Source organism: Acomys russatus, chromosome 30 (genome assembly GCF_903995435.1).
Source record: "Acomys russatus chromosome 30, mAcoRus1.1, whole genome shotgun sequence".
Taxonomy (NCBI): domain Eukaryota; kingdom Metazoa; phylum Chordata; class Mammalia; order Rodentia; family Muridae; genus Acomys; species Acomys russatus.
The window spans coordinates 6,444,388-6,466,070 of NC_067166.1; the positions used below are offsets into that span (position 1 = coordinate 6,444,388).

Here is a 21,683-nt window from a genome sequence, read left to right on the forward strand (position 1 = left end):
GATGCCAGCTGGGCAAGGAGAAAACAATTTTTTCCAGTGGAGTGTCACTGGGTATATCACCTACTCCAGGGCTAACCCATGCCCAGGAGCGATTGGCTAACACAAAACCCAAACAGTCAAAATTAGATGGCCTTATTTTAGAGAATGTAAGAGAAATAAAAGACATTCTCAAATGATATGAAGTCATTGGTACTGTTTATATACTGAGCATTAGTCTATTTTGCGTTTTGCTTAGTAGGAGTCAAAGTAGATTTGTTTTATGATACTGCTAATGTTACTGCTTTTCTAGTTTCGGTTTAATTTTATTGCACACTACTCATTAGAAACTTGGAAGTAGTACTGGATGTCACAGGTGATCATGGTCATGATGTTAAGTTAGAATTAATAAACACCTGTGCTTTGCCATTGACTGACTAGACCGCTCTGAAGGATACAGAGACAACCTTTTATGAAGTAAACATTTACTGAGCTGCATGTGCAGTGAGATGTTATTTCCTCAGATGAGGGGATGAAGTGAGAGCCGTTCCCAAGCCTTCCTAGTTCTCTCTGACCTCTCGCTGGCTGGTTCAGCTTAGCTGTTCTAGCTAGCCCAGACTCCTCTCCAAGCTGACTGATCATACTGGCTTCTCTTGGCTTCCGACTGAATTGCCTGCATGGGCTCAAACTAATTCTGGCAATATGTTTTAATCTGGCTCCTTCTCACTCTCTGGCTCCTTCTGTCTTCACCTGTGTCTAGCTTGTTCTCTCTGTGACCTGTCTCTGTAGAACTGTCCTGGTAAAAAAGCTCTTAGTAAACAAAACAAAACAAAAACCTCTTTTCTCTCTCCCTGTTGCTCTTAAGTCACCTCTCTGTGCTGTTCTTGTGAGAGTTGGGTGCATCTTATCTGATTCATTCTGTCAAATCTCTGATTTGTCACTTTGCCTTTCAAATTAGAAGTCACGTTCATATCTGGCTGCTTCCTTCTGTAAACTAGCCTTGCCTTCATTTTAGGGATTAAAGGTGTGTACAAAGGGCGTGTCCTATTCCAGCCAGATCCTGCTGTATCTAGGCCGTGTCTGCATTCCAGCTGGATCACACAGGCCTAGAAGGTCTTTGGATGTCCTCGCCAGAGCAGCCATAGCCATGTTGCTAGATTAAAATTCCTCCACATGCAGTCCTGTTAATGCACTTTGCTTTACCCTGCCCTTTTAGCCTAATTCTGGGGAACTGGATCCCTTGTATGTGGTGGAGGTGCTCCTGCGCTGTAGCAAGGAGAGCCTGAAAAATTCAGCTACAGAGGCAGCAAAGCCAGCAAAGCCTGATGAGAAAGGAGAGATGCAGGTTTGTGCTTCACTTTTCATCTTCAGATCGTTTTTAATTACTGTCACTTTAACGAGCTCATAATGAAAATGCAGCTGTGCTTTCTAAATTAGAAGGTTCAAGGTATTTTACCACCACAAAATCATCTCAAGTGTCATAGAGTGATTGTAAGAGCTGATTTTGCAATTTTGTTGTTTTTGTTGACTGGAGACAAGTTTTCTCTATGTAGCCCTGGCTGTCTTGGACTCTCACTTTGTGGACCAGGCTGGTCTTGAACTCAGAGAGATCCTCCTGATTTTGCAGTTTTAATTTATCCTTGCTACTTATTTTATTCCCATGGAAATAGTGATTGGAGTTTTGAGGTGTGAAAATGTATTATATAAGCTTTCTTAAAGTTATATAATTTAGATATGCTTTCAATTAAATGTAAAACATTTGAAAAATAATAAGAGAAAGATACAAAAGAGCAATTGAGATAAAGAAGATTTGACTCCCATATGGAACACTCGTGTGTGTGTGTGTGTGTGTGTGTGTGTGTGTGTGTGTGTGTGTATGTGTGTGTGTGTGTGTGTTACCTCTCAAGGTCTGCACAGTGCATGCTAGGCACATGTTCTACCACTGAGCTGCACACATTCCTTGAACTGTTTGAATGGCTTCCATTTTTATATTGATATAAGTAAAATAATTAGCAGTAAAATCATATTGCAGAGATTCCAAGTGTCTGCAGCACTAGAATAGTCTTTCTTGTAAGTAATACGGCATATTGACTAGGTTTTTAGGAAGTACTTGCTATAGTAAACTTGGTCTTTAAAAAGTAAAATGTGCCACTCTGTCTTTGGATCAATAAATCATTTCAGGGTGTGAAATTCTCAGTATTCAAGACAATTTAATATTAAATGTTTCTAAATGATTTCTGTCTATAATTCTGAATACTGCCTACCCCTTATAAAAAAAGGACTTTATTGAGGGCAGCAGGATTCAAACAACATAAAACTCACAAGCTTCTCCGATACCGAATTAACTTTTTTCTCTCTGCTTATTGACTTGGGGTTGGATGTTATTTGCACATTCCCTAGGGTCCTGATCAACTCACAAGAAGCAGTGGGGCAGAGTCCTCAGGTGACACTGTGGGAGGACAGGCACCAGGGCGGGAGCGTCAGTGATTCCTCAGGTGACACTGGGAGGACAGGCACCAGGGCGAGAGCATCAGTGATTCCCCAGGTGACACTGGGAGAACAGGCACCGTGGCAGGAGCGTCAGTGATTCCCCAGGTGACACTGGGAGGACAGGCACCAGGGCGAGAGCATCAGTGATTCCCCAGGTGATACTGGGAGGACAGGCACCAGGGCGAGAGCATCAGTGATTCCCCAGGTGACACTGGGAGGACAGGCACCAGGGCAAGAGCATCAGTGATTCCCCAGGTGACACTAGGAGGACAGGCACCAGGGCGAGAGCATCAGATTCCCCAGGTGACACTGGGAGGACAGGCACCAGGGCGGGAGCGTCAGTGCTCCATCTGGCCTACTTCTCTCCCTTCTGCTCCATGTGTGGTACAGAGAGCCATTGCGTGTGATGATGAGCCCGCAACTAGTGATGAAAAGTTCAGGAAGCCCACGTTGCCATCTCGGCGCTGGTCCAGGTCCTTCATTATTTTGTCCACAGCCAGAGGGTCCTTTTGATTTTCCAAAAACCCAGGGAACTCCCTTTCCATGAGCAATTTCAGGTCCTCCTTTGTAAGGAGTCTTTGTCCCTGCAAAGCTGTGAAATGTGGGCGTTCATGGCTTCCATGGCATGCTCCATTTGAGGAGGCATTTTGAAGAACCTGTTGAAGCCTGGGCCCCAGGCACAGCAGTCCTTAGGAGAGCTGGGAATCAATATCTGATCTTCAGTATTCTAGTTTATTCTACAGAATTCTACCAATAAAAGACACTGTCATACTTTGCCCCAGCATTTACTGTACCCGCTGACAACCTAACTGTAAAAGGCTAGACCTCCTACTTTGGTGCACATTCACTGCGCGTGAAGGAACTTAGAGCTGCCGCACCTGGGAATAGCAGGCATGGCTCTCACCTGCAGCCTCCCTGTGTCATGGAGGACAGCAGGCATGGCTCTCACCTGCAGCCCTCCCGTGTCTCATGGAGGACAGCAGGCATGGCTCTCACCTGCAGCCTCCCCTTGTCTCATGGAGGGCATGGCTCTGTCTATTACTAGATGTGGGAAGCATTCATTAAACGTCATGCAAACTAAAGTCTTTCCTCTGCTTGTAATAGTGCTTTGGAAATTCCATGTACTTATTGAAATGTCCTCTGTCCTGGTGTAGAAGGGTGCTGGGATGAGTGGGACTGTGGAGTCGGGGTGAGGACACGATGGTGGTGAATACTTCACAGGCTGAGTGTATCACCTTCCCTAGGAGAAGGGGCCTCTCTGGCTGGCACATACAAGGGGAAAGTCTTAAATTAGCTGTCATAGAATCTATCCAAAGTAAGTTACATAATTAAGATATGACCTGTGTAATTCTGTGCAACTTAAGTTTAACAGTCTGTTCCCCAGAGTTAGTGAAAACAGAGGCAGCTTAAAGTGTGTGTGTGTGTGTGTGTGTCCCCTGTCTGAAGTATGTTTGCATGCGGATAGAGATAACAGACACCTCGGTCACTAGCATATTTTTGAGATGGTCTCTGACTGAACATAGGGATCACTGATGAGAAGGCCAGGGGTCCTTATCTCTGTCTCTGTGCAGCATTTGCATGTGCTGGGAGTAGAGCTCGGGCTTATGCTTGCACACGTGGTGGCACCTGTTGATTTAATGGCTTTGATCCCTTACTTAGAAAGCTTCCTGGTTTTTTGTTTGTTTGTTTCCTTGCTTGTTTTAGAATTTTTAAAAATAATATGTACACTGTACGTGTATGTGTGTGTCTGTTTGTTTGTTTGTACCAGTGTAGTTACTGTGGAGCTGGAGTTACAAGAGGTTGTAAGCCACCTGATAAGACTTCTCTGCAAAAGCTGTGCATGGAACCATTTATACACTGAGCCATCCCTCTGGCCTTGAAACTTCTTAATTCTTCTCCTTTAAAAAAAAAAGTTATTTTTATTTTATGTACAGTGGTGTTTTGCCTGTCTGCATGTCTCTGTGTGAGGGTGTCAGGTCCCCTGGAACTGGAATTACAGATAGCTGTGAGCTGCCTTGTGGGTGTTCGGAATTAAACTATTTTATACATAATTTAATTAGGTAGACATTGTTTTATCCACATCTTTATGATGAGGAAAAGTGAGGTAGCTTGTTCAGGGTCCTATAGCTAGATGAAGTCTGACTTCAAACCAGGTGATCTTCAGTCTGGAGTATATACCAAGCTGTCATCCCATTTCTGCTGAATGAGACAGGTGTGTCATACATGTCTTCTTTACTTATACAGGTCTTGTAAAAGTGGGTCCGGAAAATTAGATACTGACAGATGTGAGCCTAGGGAACTATTTGACCTCACTGCAAGTGGACTTAGGCCTTAGAAACAGAACAGCATCTTTGGTGGTGGGGGAAAGTTGATAGATGTGTGTTCTGGAAGACGGCATCTAAAGAAATGGGTTACCTTCTCTTTAAAGTGCTTTTTCATCATCTCATTCCAGGCCTTCTGGAACTTAATGTCCCTTCCTGGGCGCTCTAACCTTTCTGTACAGGGGCATTCATCTGCAGTGCTGTAGTGCCTTTATGTTTATAAAGTGCCAAGTAATGAGAAGAGAAACACGGATGAGCTGGGCTCTGCAGAGAAGGGCCTCAGTGTACCACTCATGGGACTTAAGATTTGCAGTAGTTTTTACTTCTAGTCTCTACTAAGATTGAGGCTTCGGTGGTAAGAAGTTGAGCATTCATGCCTGTGACACGTTGTTAAGTGCTGCTTCCTTTGATGGATGCAAGTTTTGGAAATGTGGAATTTAATTGTAGTCTAATGTAACCTACACTTTGTAGGTTGTTCCAGTTTTGGTGCATCTCCTGTCTGCCATCAGCACTGTTAGGCTTTACATCCCCAAAGACCTTCGGCCCGTGGACAACAGACAGAGTGTTTTAAAGTCCATACAGGTATGTATTTTACTTTGGAACCTGAATCTTGTACAAATAGGATTTATCTAGCGATGACTGAAATGCTCTCAAATATTGTTCAGACAAACTATAAACACATGAATTTTCTTCTAAAATGAGATCTACGGGGATATCTGTTCTGAGTACAGCAGCAGTGTTTATTACTGAAGGTAGATTTTTATTTTTATTTATAAAGACGCTTTATTTTCGGTAGGAAAGGTATAACTTCCAAAAATTTAATTTTATGCTAGAAATAAAGAAATAAAAGGTGGCTAAAACAGTTGAATAGCATTTATTATATACCATACTATCTCTTTAGAATTTGAGAAAACAGTGGTAAGTAGATTGCTTTCATTTTACAGTAGGAATCTTTTAAAAGATTGATTTATCCAGGGATAGTATGAGCCACCATGTGGTTTCTAGGGATTGAACCTGGGTCTCAGCAGCACATGTTCTCCTCCATCTCTCCATCCCTTAGAGTAGAAGCTTAAGCTGTGGTCCGTAGGCTTCCTAAAATTAGTGCTTCTTGTGAGAACTTTTTAAAGAAAATTATGGAGATGTAAATATTGTTCTAAGAAAACACTCCTCATACACTAATGAACTAGTCTGTTAGCAAATAAATCTTAGAAGGGAAATAAAATACAGCGCTCTAGTAAATTATTTGATAATTTAAAATAATACCATAACTACAGACAGAAAAATACTTGATTACTTTTCAGTTAGCATAAATACTGCAGTTGTCTGGTGGGGGTAAAATGATTAACTTTGTTCTTTAGAAATAAGTCAGCTTGTTTTTTTCTGTTTAAACTTTAAATTGGAGTGAATTTTTTATTGATGTAAATTGCCAGCTACCAGGCTTGACTTACTTGCTGAGACGTCCTGTGGTAGCCTGTGCTCCTATAGTCTGATCTTCTGTGGGAGATTCACGTAGTCTCAGCTTTGCCTGTACACATCAGGTAGACATGGTTTCCCTTGGTCTTACCAGTCACCTGCTGAAAAGACAGGGGGAGCTACAGATGACCCTGCTAGAAGAATCCCTTTCCTTGAGCGCTGAAGAGTCTTCTTTTGCTTCTGACTGTACATTTTTAAATTTTAAAACTAAAATTTTAGCTTGGCAGTGGTGGTGCACCCCTTTAATCCCAGCACTAAAGAGGTGGATCTTTGAGTCATAGGCAGCCAGCGCTACACAGAGAAACCCTTGTCTTAGGGGCAGAAAATTACTACTTCTCTGTCTGTATATTTTGGCCTATAACTCAGTTTCTTAATACATAAGGATTAGCCAAGTTCATGGTTTTTATTCTTTGGGGGAGGATACAGTAAACTTTATTGACAGTATTCAAGGTGCTCAGTTGGGGGCTGTGTAGGACAAGGGACTCCTCAGCAGCAAAATTGGCTCTCTCTTCCCGTCTGTTCTTGCTGGGGTAGGTGGTCCAGAGTTTCTTACTCCTTGGAGGCCACGTAGGCCTTTGAGGTTCACCACTGTTGTGGCCATACATGGAAATGGGCTGTGCAAAGTTGAGAACAATGCCAACCCAAACCCCATCGTCATTGCTGAACGGGTGGGCAGCACTATTAAAGTGGCTGCTCCTCGTCAACACAGAATGCCCGTTGGTGGGCCTCCAGTTTTGATGTCATCATACTTGGCAGCTTTCTCCACAGTGGATACACTGCGGGCAGGGACACATTCCAGCGCACTTCCCACTCAGTCCCTGGGTGGCCTTTCCCCAGCCTTCCAGAGGAGCCATCTACAGTCTTGTGAAGGGCAGAGGCGTCATGGACCATGGTCACGAGTCCTTCCACTGTGCTAGAGTTGTGGTGAATGACCTTGACCAGCGGAGTGTAAGCAGTTAGTGGTGTAAGAGGCATTGCTGACAAGCGAGTTGTACTTGTGGTGGTTTATACCCATCACAAACATGTGGGCATCGGCAGAAGGGGCAGAGATGATGACAACCCTTTTAGTGGGTGGGGTCCTAGCCTACACCACGATAGTGATGACACCAGCACACTCCACAGCATAGTTGGCACCAGCATTACTCCATCTGTGTTAGCAGAATGTTGCTCCTAGAAGATGGAGGTGGCCTTCCTGACCATGACAGGTTTCCCGTTCTCAGGCCTTGCCTGTGCTCTGGAACACAGGAAGAGTTACACTGAAACATACAGACCGTGCAGTTGAGGTCAGTTAAGGGCCATTGAGAGCAACAGTACCCACTGTGCCAGAGCTGAAGGCAGCCCCAGTTGCAGCAGAGTTAAAGGCTCAAAATATGGCCAATCCTTTCGCTGTGACCATCACTGTCCAGTCTCAGGGATGAGGCTGTCTCTGAAACAGGGAGGAGCAGAGAGAGCTGGTTTTTACTCTCTTTGCGCTTCTTTTTCTGAGATAAGGCCTCAGTGTGCTGTCCAGGTTGGTCTTAGACTCCTCGGCCCAAGTAATCTCTATGCCTATCCCAAGTAGGTAGGGCAGCAGATGCACACCACCACGCTCAGCCAATATGTAGCACTGTTTAGCATGCTTAGGTGGAGCCCAGGGCCCAGTGCATGCTGGGTAGGCCCTGATTATTCCCCCACACTGACTTCTCCTAGTGTGTAGAGTAAACATCCCATAGTGAGCTTCTCTCCACTGAACTCACGATCTTTATTGTGCAGTCGTCAGCAAAAGGAATCTTTTTAAAAGTTTGATTTCTGACTTGGTAGTCCCTGACTAGTAATAACCCACACCCCCAAGCCATGTAAAAATTGAATTTTCCACATAAGTGATATGAAATACAGTTACAAATGGTGGGAAGATGTTACAGCAACCTAAATACCCCATAGTGGTTTATCAGTAAGTCATGACTTACCCAGAACTCAGGGTTATACTATACAATGCTAAGTATAATGATGGATTATAATATATCTGGTTGTTATTTAGTTGTAGTGTAGCAATTGAAAAGAAATGCTCAGGTTGTGGTAGTACATGTCTGTAATTCAGAACTCAGGAGCCTGAAGCAGGAGGATGGCAAGTTTGAACCTAACCTAACCTATGCAGCAAAGTTAGACCCTGTTGTATCCTGCCCCACTTCTTCCCAAAATGAAATTCTCAAAAACAAATGCTGTGGGAAATTGCTCTCCAGTTTAAGTGGGAAAGGTATATGGAGAGCCCTTTTTTTATGGGCATCTGGCCATAGGCATAGATGAGCAAACACAAAAGGAAGTAGTGTTTGATATGACCTTATTACTAGTGAATTTTGTGTGTTTTATTTCAGGAAGTTCAGAAGCGTTTTCCTGATGGTGTTCCTTTGCTAGATCCTATTGATGACATGGGCATTCAAGACCAAGGACTGAAAAAAGTCATTCAGAAAGTCGAGGCTTTTGAGCATCGAATGTATTCCCATCCACTTCACAACGACCCAGATTTGGAAACTGTGTATACACTCTGTGAAAAAAAAGCACAGGTACAGCAGACGTATTTACTTTTACTTTCTGTGCATAAGGTCTGCGTGTGTGTAGTGTGTGCAGGTGTAGCGCCTGCCTGTTGCTAGGCAGGCCAGAAGAGGGCATTGGGTCCCCTGGGATTTGAGTTTTGAGGACCCAGGAAGGCCTCATTGCCAAGTTAACTTCCCAGCTCCTGGAATCAAGTCTTTCTGTGCGTTCATTAAATGCTGCTTTTGCTTTCTGAAATGGGGGTGTCTAGCTGTCTTAAATAAGTGCAAGCTCTGCAGCCTGTCAGCCATGCAAGCAGGTCAGGATCCACAGAGATCCAGGGCAGCAGAGTACAGCAGAGCGGGAGAGCGGATCGTGTGTGTGATATTGTTAGAAGCCATATGAAGGAGAGACAGTGGGATTAACAGGTTCACGTCACAGGGTCATTTCATCAGTTACAAAATAGTCTTACATGCTGGCCGCTTTTTCTGACTTAAGTTTATGCTTCTTGCAGTGTCTGCCATAGTGTTTAGTTCTGTTTATATAGGCATCTCAGCCAAAGAAGTCCTAGGACATTCTTTTTTTTTCCTGAGAGGCCTCATAGTCATGCAAGTTTACACACAGCAATCTAGCATAGCAACAATACTGTGACAGCCCATCAGTTCACAGCAGTAGGTTCTTACTAAATGCTGAATTAAACACGAGATTACTTGGGAGCTCTGTCACTTTAACCACCTTACCTAGTAATCTTGTGTCTCAGTTTTGTCAATTGTAAAATACAGATTTGATATTGTTACCTTTTGGAATGGCTTTAAAATTTCAATTAGTGAATTCCTACCTGGTGCTGGGGATTGGGCTCCAGACCTTGTGTAAGCAGGTGCTCTGCGACTGAGTACCACCCACCCTCACTGAAGAGCACACTGAGGAGTACAACTCATTGGAGTGCTCACTAGTAACTCGAATAAACATAATTGCTCATTACCTTTGTCATTTCTCCTTCATTGTCCCTTAATGTTTAACAGCATACAATCTTCAGAATTTCAAATTCCGTGTTTTTAATCCCTAAATTTTTCTTCAGATTTCTGTTTTCTGAATTTAAATCCTCCATTTCAGAATATGATTGCTTTCTTATTCTTGTAGAACCATTCTCTGGCCATAGTTATAAAATATGTAATATTTACTGATTATCTGATTTTAAAAATTTATTCACTTAGACCTAAAGGCTCACTTTATTTTAGTTGTTCATTTCTGTGTATTAAATAGGAGCTAATTTTTAACAGGAATATTTTGTGGTCTCCACAAGTTTAGCATTTCAGCTAGTGTTGGAGAACTTTCCAGGTGCACCCTTCTTCTCCCGGAGCTGCATCTCCACTCCTGCAGCACACACGCAGCTGTTTTTTGGGTTTTTTAAAAAAATATTTATTTATTATGCATACAGTGTTCTGACTGCATGTACACCTGCAGGCCAGAAGAGGCAATCAGATCCCATTATAGATGGCTGTGAGCCACCATGTGGTTGCTGGGAATTGAACTCAGGACCTTTGGAGGAGCAGTCAGTGCCCTTAACCTCTGAGCCATCTCTCCAGCCCACGTGCAGCTGTCTTAATAAGCTACTTCTATTTATTATTACACCATCTTTACTTTTATATGCCCTAGATTGCAATAGATATCAAGTCTGCAAAGCGAGAATTGAAGAAAGCAAGAACTGTACTGCAGATGGATGAACTCAAATGTCGCAAGCGCGTGCTAAGACGGCTAGGTTTTGCTACGTCTTCTGATGTCATAGAGATGAAAGGACGGGTGGCTTGTGAAATAAGCAGGTAAAAGCAGAGCTTTAAATGGCATTCTATTGTTCACACAGACAGCACTTGTTAGGAAACAGCTGGCTTAAATAAACATATTATCATGCTTCCATTTTAAATATAGTTTGGACCATGAGGTTGAGAAATGAGAAAACTCTCATGGATCCAAATAATTAACAGGCATTTCTAGGTAGCCTTCTACATTTTCTGTGAAACACATTGTGTGTGTGTGTCTGTGTGTGTGTGTCTGTGTGTGTGTGTAGATTCTTTTTTATATAATTTGTGTTTGGTTGGTTGGTTTTTCAAGACAGGGTTTCTCTGTGTAGCTTTGACTGTTCTGGACTCACTCTGTAGACCAGGCTGGCCTCAAACTCACAGTGATTTGCCTGCCTCTGCCTCCGAAGTGCTAGGATTAAAGGCGTGTGCCACCACACCCAGCCAGTTTGTATTTTATCTTCGTTTATATATCATGTTGTATGTTTTTTTGTATACTTAGAAAATTTTTCTGCCTTGACACTTAACTCTTAATGACCACAGTTCATATATGTATAAGGAGGAACATAAGAGAGTGAGCAAGTCTTACTCAAGTTTGGAAGTAAGCATAAGATGCCACAATGGCATATTATAGGCTGCAACTTAAATTTGGAAATATAGTCAGCTGTACTTTGCATCCACAGATTCAGCTCACTTGTAGATAGAAAATTATATTGAAAAAAAAGTAAATGCGTATGTTCAGCATATGTATAGTCCTTTTCCTGGTCATTACCCTCAGCACAGTATAGTACAATTGTTTAAGTAGCATTTATATTGTCCTCCATACTGTAGGTAATGCAGAGATGACTTTACCATATGTGTGAAGATTTATTGATTATAAGTTTCTAGAGCACTCTAGGGTGTTGGTTTCCTCGCCAGTAACCTAGGACTTACTCCTCACAGATACTAAAGGACAGCTGTATTTTTCTGCAATTCAGGAACGGTTTGGTCACATTTCAGGATTCCCGGCACTCCCCCATCCCGCCATCCCTGTGCCCCAGTGGCAATGAGATAGTCATTAAGTAAAACACTAACAGACTCCAGAAAGTGAGTAGTATTTGAATAGATGGGCCAGTTTGGGCATCTTCATAGCATAACTGACTCAGAATGGTGGCCCCACTCACATGGAGGCTTAGGACTCTAGAGCAAGGGAGAAGTCGCTTTCTGATGACGGTTTGTAGCCCAGCTTAGAGATTCTACAGCAGTGCCTCTATCACAATATTGTGATTACATCTGAGTCACGAATGCCCTAGATTCAAATAGAAAACAGTCACGTTCCATTTCTTGATAGGAACGTAGCAGCTCTCCATAGAACTACCCTCACTGTTTGTGTGGGGGTCGTTTAGCCATGTGTGATGGTTTAGCACTTGAAATGTGATTAAAGACTAGAAACCTGGTTTTAAAATTGTGTACTGTTTTAATTGAAGTTGTCACACACGCACGCACACGCGCACACACATGCACGCACATGCACGCGCAGCCTGTATACATAGTGCAATTGTAGAGCATCATGTGGGTGTTTGACCACGCTGAGTGTTTCCTGCTTTAGAAGCTCGTCTGGCTCTGTCCTCCATGTGACAGTCCTAGGCTGGGGCCCTGAGCAGTGTTCTTCTCCACGGTGCACTGTAAAAGTAACTTTATTCTTCTGGCTCAGTTGTTATCTGGGAAGCTGACTGCCTCCTGCTAACCTAGGCTGAGTCCTGGAAGCTTGTAGCCTCCGTACAAGCTAACCTAGGCATAGAATGTTCTAGCCTCTGAGACTTACCACTTGATAAGCTCAGCCTTCCTTGTTCTTTCCGAGCTCTGGCTGGCTGGCTCAGCTCAGCTGCTCTGGCTCAGGTTCTTCTCCCAGCTGACTTATTCAATCTGGCCTGGACTTGCTCTCTCTGTCCAACCCATCTCTATTACTGTCCTGGTAACACTGCCTCCTCCCTGTAAAACTGCCTCTTCAGTAGCTTCCTTTTCCTCCTCTCATGAGAGGTGGGCATTTCCTATCCTGTCAAATCTTCTCTGATTCATCACCTTTTCCGCCACTCCATTAGACATCAGCTTCAAACTTGGGTGCTTCCTTCTATGGACTAATTTTCCCTTCGTTTGGGATTAAAGGCATGAACCACCACACCTGGACGTAAGCTTTACTTTACCTGGTACTTGCTGCATACCAGGCTGACCTTGAACTCAGAGCTGTTCACCTTTGTCTCCTGTTTGTATTCCAGCCAGATCACACAGACCTAGAAGGTCTTTGGATATGCTCTCTTGCTGGAGCAGCCGTGTTCTGCATGGACATTCTTCTGCACTAACAATAGTTACAGAAGTGGATTGTCAGCTACTGGGCACTGGTGCTTGTCATCCATGTGTGTCTGCGTGGTGGTGTCAGATCTTGGAGTTGCAGATTTGTGAGCCACCATGTGGATGCTGGGAAATGAACTCAGGTCCTCTGGAAGAGCAGTCAGTGCTCCTGACCTCTGAGCCACCTCCCCAGCCCCAACCCTTGGCTCTTTAGTGTATGTCTGTATAGGAAAGTTCTTTTGTAATTATTAGTTTAGAGGGTAGCACAAAGAACACCCTGCACAGGGCTAACACTGAAGTTGGCCATTAACTAATGGCACCACGTCCTCGTATTCCAGCGCTCAGAAACCTGAGGCAGGAGGATCCCTTTCAGATCCTGCTTCAAAAAACCAAAACAATGCGTATATAATGTTTTTCTAGGGACAAAAGGAACTGTGATGACAGGTATGGAAGAGAAGCAGTTACGATCAAAACATTGTATGAGATTCTCAGAGAACCAATTTAAAAACAAAAGAAATTTAAGAGAATAAAAATGGAAATAAACATTCTTACTCACCGCGCTATTGCTGAAGGGCAGGGCTCACACACTGAGGCGTCTTCTGCTCTGACAAAAGTACTGCTAACAATAGATTTCCATGTTCTCTTACTTATATACCAAAATTTTCATAATACTCTATATGTAATCAACTGTCAAAAAGATGATGAAAAAACAGAAAAACATTGCTGAGTAACTAGTCATAGCAAATGTCTCATCTTCTAATGTAAGATGAGGTACAAAGATGTAATTAGAGACTATGACGGCCGAACTAGAGCGCTGTGTCTTGATGATCAAAAGAGGAGTCCAGAATAATGGGCTAGCACTCAGGAGACCAGACCCACTGTACCCCCGACAGCACAGGCTCCAGGTGCAGTGGGAGCTAAGGAGCCACTCCCCACTCTACATGTGTGTAAAATGCAGAGCTAGATCGTGCAGATGCAGGAGTGAGAGGTGGTGAGCAGTACATGCTGCAGTCAGGCTCCTACTTGCCTTGGCTGCACTCGTACAGCATGAAAGTCAGTGTAGCTGGCGTACAAAATGGACTCAGGGTGCATCCTACTATAATTTCTGATTAAATTTTTTCTATTTTGCTATTCTACACAGAATCTAGTCCCACTCTAAGTGACTGGAAGTTAAAAATAAATGAGTTCTTTGGGCTAACAAAATAAGAGTTAAGAAATGGTTTCTTGATTGAATATGTGCATGTAGGGTATCATAAGGCATCAGTTTAACACGTGCTGTTTACATATTGACAAATAGGTCAACCGCGTCCATTGCAAACCTTGGTTATACCTATTGATTTTTCTTCATGATTAAATAGTACATTTCATTAGTAACTCCCTGTTAGAAGATGTCTCTATAATCTGACTTGTGAATTTATTCCTTTTAGTGCTGATGAGCTCCTTCTAACAGAGATGGTTTTCAATGGGCTTTTCAATGACCTTTCTGCAGAACAGGCCACTGCTCTACTAAGCTGCTTTGTGTTTCAAGAGAATGTGAGTTAATATCGTGTGCTTCACTCCTTCACTCCTCACAGTCTTGATTAAGTAGTGTGATGGGTATTCATTAGTAAAACTGTTTCATGCTTATTTGCCACGTGGTTAAGAGAAGAATAACTATAATAAAAAATTTTGATATGCTAAATGGAATGTGCTTAACACACTAACTTATATTTGAAACTGTTTCTAAAGCTACTCTCATATTTTTTGTAACATGAAAAGAATTTTGAATATTACATGAATCTCTCAAACATGAAGATACATATATCCACAAAACACAGCCTGCAGTGCATACATCTATACACTGGAGATACAACAGAAACTTGCTCTTGTGGCTTATATTATGTGGGTGAATGAAGAAGTTGAAGAGCTGGTAGAAATATCTGATGCCTCAGGTTCTTGCTGTAATGAGTAGGAATAGAAAAAGCCTCCCCAGCTGCTGGTGGCGGCGGCACAGGCCTTTAAGCCCAGCACTCAGGAGGCAGAGGCAGGCGGATCGCTGTGAGTTCGAGGCCAGTCTGGTCTGCAGAGCAAGTCCAGGACAGCCAAGGCTACACAGAGAGACCCTGTCTCAGAAAACCAAAAAAGAAAGCAAACAAAAAGCCTCCCCAGTGTGAAATTTGATTTGATACCTAAAGGAAAGTGAAGGACAAAGGCACACGTTCAGAAGCCGCCGCTTCTGCTCTGACCAGGCCCAGGCCTCCACCTGTGGTGCCCAGTAACGTGCTCGGGAGTCGATGCTCTGTTAGTAGCCTTCCTCACCGCTCACTTTACATACTTCCCCTGTTGACCAGTAATGTTGATAAGCTTTTTTGGTTTCACAGACATAATATGGAACCTGGTTCATGATTTCTTATATGTGTTCACACACACACATCCACCAAATCGAAACTAAGTCCTGTATACTAATGGAGATGCTAATTACAAGTAATCTATAGTTGCCTTTTAAAATATTAACCTATCAGCCAGACCTAGTAGTGCAGGTGCCCGAATTCCTAGCATTTGTAGGAAATGGGAGGTGCAACCGAAGACTCTCAGGCAACTTGCAGGACAGCTAGCCAGCCAACACTTTGACAGAGACCCTGCAGCTAACAAGGCAGGATCTCAAGGAACTACAGACATGTGAAGGGCGTCTTCTGCCTCTGTGCCTGTGCCCACCACACACAATTTTTTTTGTTTGTTTGTTTGTTTTGTTTTTTTCGAGACAGGGTTTCTCTGTGTAGCCTTGGCCATCCTGGACTCACTTTGTAGACCATGCTGGCCTCGAACTCACAGCGATCCGCCTGCCTCTGCCTCCCGAGTGCTGGGATTAAAGGCGTGTGCCACCACGCCCGGCTTACACACAGTTATTTTAAGTCCCAACAGCCCTGCACCAGCCCTTACCATGACGTGAATCTTTTTATCTTTTTATTTTAACAGAGAAAGAACGCAGCACAGACTTCAATTAGTGTGTCTAATTCTATTTAGCTGGCTATAATAATAGACTTAAATTCTGTTATCAAAATTAGAAATTCACAAATTTTACTACTAAGAAATACCATATTAAAAATATTGAAAGTCAGCTGGGCATGGTGGCATGTGCTTTTGATCCCAGCATTCAAGACGCAGAGGCAGGTAGATTTCTGAGTTCAAGGCCAGCCTGAGCTGTGTAGCAAAAAGAAAAAAAGTATTAAGTCTATAGGGGCTGGAGAGATGGCTCAGAGGTTAAGAGCACTGACTGTTCTTCCAAAGGTCCTGAGTTCAATTCCCAGAAACCACATGGTGGCTCACAACCATCTATAATGAGATCTGGTGCCCTCTTATGGCCTTTTGGCTCACATGCAGGCTGAATACTGTATAAATAATAAATAAATCTTTTTTAAAAAAGTATTACGTCCAATTAAACTTTGAACGAGCATATATTTGATTAAACAACTGGAAATATAAGATTAGGTCTAGTATTTTAAATCTTCACCTTACATTTTAACTTTCTACAAACTCTGCTAGAAGCCAAAGTGTTTCCTATTTAAACTGTGATTAAATTATTGATGACAGTTACACTATGTACAATATTTGCTTTCCTCTTTGGTTCCATTTTCAGTCACAGAAATTGCCTGGTTAGCAGTTTCTGTACTCTACAAAGTTAGCAGTCCACTGTTTTCCTCTGAAATGATAGTGATGAGAGTTAGTGATTTTGTGTCTGAAAACCAGAAGTTGGTCAGAAATTCCAAATGCTAAGGATTGAAATCTTATAATTTGGTGTGAATGAATATGAAAAGCTTGGTTTCATTTCAGCGAGCAAATAGTACTTTAAGCTTGAATTTTCATATTTCATTTTCTTTTTCTTTATCATAGTCTAGTGAGATGCCCAAATTAACAGAGCAGTTAGCTGGACCACTCCGACAAATGCAGGTAAGCTGTCATTATGGAAGATTGCCACTCTTACAGGCTAAGCATGGTACTGTGTCATGACACAGTAAAGTGCGTTTGGTGTCAGCTGTGTCATTTGATTATACTTTATTAGTCCTTTTGATATTCAGTTTAGTAACTTAAGCGTCTACCTTCATTATTGTAACAAAGTATATAGGCTTTTAAGTGTAGATTTAAAACTAAGGCAGATAGGTAAGCTGACTGGCTGGCAGTCTGTTCCTTATTTCCTTCTGATTTAGCCATGGTAACCTTTTTTATTTTTAGATTTTACTTACTTGTATGTGTGCAGCTCTTTTGCCTGCATCTATGTCTACACCACATCTGTTCAGGGTTCACGGAGGGCAAAAGGGAGTATCCCGTTGAGTCTCCTGGGCTTGCAACTCCAGATGGTTTTTAGCTGCTGTGCATGTACTGGGTGTTGCGCCTAGCTCCTCTGGAAGAGCAAGCATCTCTCCAGCCACCATCTTCCTCAGTATTAAAAATAACAGTTCTAAAATATTTAGTAGCTTTCTTTTTTAAAAAGAAATTTTAAATATTTTATTTTCTAATTTTATATATGGGGGCGTGGCTGTGAGTGCAAGTATCCACAGAGGTCAGAAGAGGGCGTTGGGTTCCCTGCAGCTGCAGTGGGTTCTTGGAACCCAACTCAGATTCCCTGGAAGAACAGTAAGGTCTTAACTGCTGTATCATCTTTAGTTCTTTGTTTCCCTTTTAGACAGTATGACTTTCTGTTTTGTTTAAGAAACAATAGAGATTAGCTAGATGCTGCTGTTGGGTAAGTGTACTGAGTTGTAGGATTTGTAGTAAATGTGTAACTGGCAGGAGGTTAGCATTCTCTGTGCACGCCCCAGCTGTGGCTGACACCCCGGGAGAGCTTGGCTGTGGGATTATCGCCAGCATGAGTACTGTGCCTGCTAGAAGCAGGGTACTCGCACACAGAGACAGTACTGACTAAGGAAAAAGGGATATGGCAGAGACTCAGTCAAGAATTTCAGTCCTGCTCTGTGTTCTTCAAAGGAATGCGCTAAAAGGATTGCAAAAGTTTCAGCAGAAGCAAAACTGGAGATTGATGAAGAAACTTACCTCAGCTCGTTCAAGCCTCACCTGATGGATGTGGTGTACACCTGGGCAACGGGGGCCACATTTGCCCACATCTGCAAAATGACAGATGTCTTCGAAGGTATGGCTGTTGTCATCTCAATTTTGTACACAATAAAGATTTTACCAATAAAGTATGGGGACAGTATGATTTGACGCTTTAGCTCTTAAAATCCTACTATATTTCCCGTCTGCCCACAGAAAATTCCTGCTCAAAGACTGAGAAGTCTTTACTAACTCACAGTAGGCAGCAACAGTTGAGTCTGAAAGAAGGAAGCATGCCAGGTTGGTAAGCTTCCTGCAGGAACCTGGGTCAGTGCACAGCGGAGTTTGTATCTCAGTGCCAAAGCAGTGAGGTCATAGCACCACCATGAAATTAATGCTCATTTGCCACATAAGTAACAGGAAGACTTACAACCGTAAGCACTCATGTGTGTGCCATGTGTGCTTCTCTGAGAAGTCACAGTGACGTGTGACAATAGTGGTGCATAGCAGAGAGGCATTTTGTTTCATTTAAAGTATTAGTTAAGAAGCAAACAATAGCCAGGTGTGTCCCGCACCGCTCATTCTAGCACTCAGGGCAGTGAGTTCAAGGACAGGCTGGCCTACAGAGCGAGTTGCAGAATGGTAAGGGCTACATAGTGAGACCCTGTCTCAAGGGTCAGGGGAAGCAAAGATAGAGTTTAGTTCAGTTGTTTGTTTTGTGGATTGTTGTCGTCGTCATCGTCGTCTTGGGGTTTGGAAAAAGTGGTTTCATGAGTGTGGTGTTTGGTGCATAAAGACCTGAGTTTGGATCCCAGCACTCTCCTAAAAATCCAGGCACAGCAGCGTATGTCAGGCCAGGTGAGCCCAGGTTCAGTGAAAGGCAGTGCCTCAGACAGCAGCCTCGGCTTCCCCCACCACACACACAATCTCAGGAAGTCCTAGAGATCTTTCTGTGTTGATTATTTTTCTGGTGGTTTTGTGGATTGTTTTAGGTTAAATGGAAAAGCTTTCACAATAACAAAGGTTAATCTTAAAGTGGAGATTGTGGGTTTTACACGTGTTTGCTACGGGTCATAACTCTGTAGCACATTAGAGCATTCCTGAATATGTTTGTTTCCCCAAGTCCTTGTTCCCACTTTTAAATTGTGATGGTGGTGAATTGTTTCTAAATTGTAATTTCCTAAAAGTTTGAAATTTGAGAAATGTTCTTTTAGGTTGAAATTAGATCTAATCGCAGTCTCTTGCTTTTCTAGTATGAAGTCTATTATATACATAAACCTCTGCTTTAAAAGTTGGGATAATCAGTATCTATTAGCTCTTAAATATAAGATAACTAAGCAGGAAGGCTCAGCCTGAGCATCTTATTATTACAGGACAGTGTCTCTTTGTGCAATAGCTCTATTCTTACCTTTCCTTAGCTCCTGCTCAGGGTAGCCACCTCCCCCCCATCTTGTTGCAGTGAGTGCTGTGTGTGGTTGAGAACAGCCTGGGGTGGACCGGTGTGCGCAGGGTTACAGCAAGTTCTCTTACAGGGACTCCAAACAGCATCTCTAAAGATTCCCAATGTTCTTCTCAGACAGGAAGTGCCAGGTTGTTTCTCCTTCTGAACGTGAGCAATAGCTGTAGAGTTCTCCACGTACTAACTGGGCCAGTTAACACGAGTGACCACAGCCATGGGTTATGGGATGTCTTATACAAGAAAAAGAGTTAGATTGAGATCTATATGAGGAAGTTATAAAACATAAATTATTTATTCTCTCACCTTGAAAAATGGGTAGAATGTTTATTTTACCAAACTAGACTTGAATGACTTTATATGAGCTAATGTTTAGGGTTTCAGTGCACTCATCCGGGAACATGATCTGTTAGGACTTAAAACACTGTTTGTTCTGACTGTATCTGATTCTTACCTATGCATGGGATGAAGAAAGGAATGCTATCTGCTCAGCATTTGGCATCAGGAAGTCCTTATGAATTGTCTGTTGATGCAGTTTCCTTTTTCTGCCTGTTTAGGACTTTGAGGCAGATGCTGTGCAGTGCATGTTCTCCCAGTGGTGTCCGTAGGACAGTTTTACCCTTTCCTGAGACAGGGTACTCAGAAAGGACTTTTTAAGTACTTTTCCTGATAATAGTAGAATAATGTTTTACCTATGTGTGTTGTTTCTGTTTAAATGGTACAGTTAAATGCTCGGTGAAGTCAGTGCGTAATACTTAGTTGATGAATACTTCCGAGACTGTAGCCAGCCATCAGGCACTGTGCTGTTGAGGCTTGCTTTGCTTTTCCCCTTGTAGACCACTGCCTGGGCATTCTCCTCCTTGATCTCGCAGATCTTTGCCTGTGGATGTTATGACTTCCTCAGCCACCTTTGGGGTCGGGGCAACAATGACAGTTCCAACTTTTACAAGGCTTCTAGCTTATAAAGCTAAAAAAGTCTAAGATTTTTCCATCACTGAGCCTCAGAGTTAAAAGGGAACCCACCACTGTAAAGGAAATCCAGTAGACATTTCTCCCTTTCAAACTTGGAGGCCTTTGTCAGAATCTTCTCCCCCCTTTAGGGGCAGGGTCTTACCATGTGTCTTTGGCTGGCTTAGAACTCACTGCATAATCCAGGCTGGCCTCGAACTCACAGAGATCCATCTACCTCTGTCTCTACCTCCTGAAGGCTGGGATTAAAGGTGTGCAACTCTTGATACCTGATCCTAGATGTATTAGTGTCGCCTGACCGGGCAAAGGCACTGACTGCCTTTTTACTTCTCCAGAAGCAGTAGCAGGCGCTGAGAGCGGCCAGTATTTCCTGCCTGGAGAGCATCTCCTCTGACTGTGTTCTGTTACAAATACTAGTAATAGAAATAGCAAACCGGTTTGTTTTTCAGATTTTCCCAAGCCTTGAAACAGTTTACTAGAGTCATATGCCTCACCAACAGGAAGCAAAGTATGTGTGGATAACACTCAGCCACATCCTCATTCTCTGGAGGCCTGTAGTGCAGTGAACATTCTCCCGACTTTCCATCTGAGCCCATCAAGTGGTTCCCCTTTTCTGGTCTCAAAGTAAGATCAGGAAGCAACTGAGATTCTTCTTCCCTCTGCCTTATTAGTCATCATCACCTGTCAGTCTGGTAACTTGCAAAATGCTCTGCTGAAGAAAAGTTAAGTGCACTATCAAGAGCTATATTTTCTTCATTATTTTAAATATGTGCATATTGCCAGTGGTGGGGGTATGTTCATGTACATACAGGAGCCCAAGGAATTCAGAGGAGTGTGTCAGATCACCCGGAACTGGAGTTACAGGCAGTTAGGAGCTGCTGTGTTGGTGCTGGAAATCAAACTTGGGTCCTGTTTTGTTGTTGTTTTTGTTTTTGTTTTTTCGAGACAGGGTTTCTCTGTGTAGCCTTGGCTGTCCTAGACTCCCTTTGTAGACCAGGCTGGCCTTGAACTCACAGTGATCCACCTGCCTCTGCCTCCACCTCCCAAGCGCTAGGATTAAAGGTGTGCGCCACCATGCCTGGCTCAAACTTAGGTCCTCTTAACCACAGAGCTATCTCTCCAGTCCACGAGCTATGGGCTAGAACCTCAGAATTACGTCAAGCCGTGCTAGGAGTAGTAGTGAGTTGTCAGTACCTCATGCTGCCACCTCGCTTAGTCTTTCCCACAGCTTCTTAGTGTCGTTTGGTGACTACTGTTCAGACTTTAGATGGTGTGGCTAAAATGTGTTCCCGCGCCCATCCACGGCGGGGACTCTGCTGGGCAGATGCTCTCTCTGGC

General features: G+C 43.1%; 1 protein-coding gene across 1 annotated transcript in view; it reads left to right on the forward strand.

Annotated features, from left to right (window-relative positions):
* The window catches only part of Mtrex (Mtr4 exosome RNA helicase), a 66,277-nt gene that overhangs the window by 41,217 nt on the left and 3,377 nt on the right, over window positions 1–21,683 (forward strand). Inside the window, exons 19-25 of the mRNA XM_051172408.1 lie at window positions 1,193–1,321; window positions 5,259–5,369; window positions 8,612–8,800; window positions 10,425–10,588; window positions 14,320–14,425; window positions 16,763–16,819; window positions 17,855–18,017. Of these exons, the coding sequence (XP_051028365.1) occupies window positions 1,193–1,321; window positions 5,259–5,369; window positions 8,612–8,800; window positions 10,425–10,588; window positions 14,320–14,425; window positions 16,763–16,819; window positions 17,855–18,017 (919 nt within the window). The remainder of the gene's footprint in view (window positions 1–1,192; window positions 1,322–5,258; window positions 5,370–8,611; window positions 8,801–10,424; window positions 10,589–14,319; window positions 14,426–16,762; window positions 16,820–17,854; window positions 18,018–21,683) is intronic.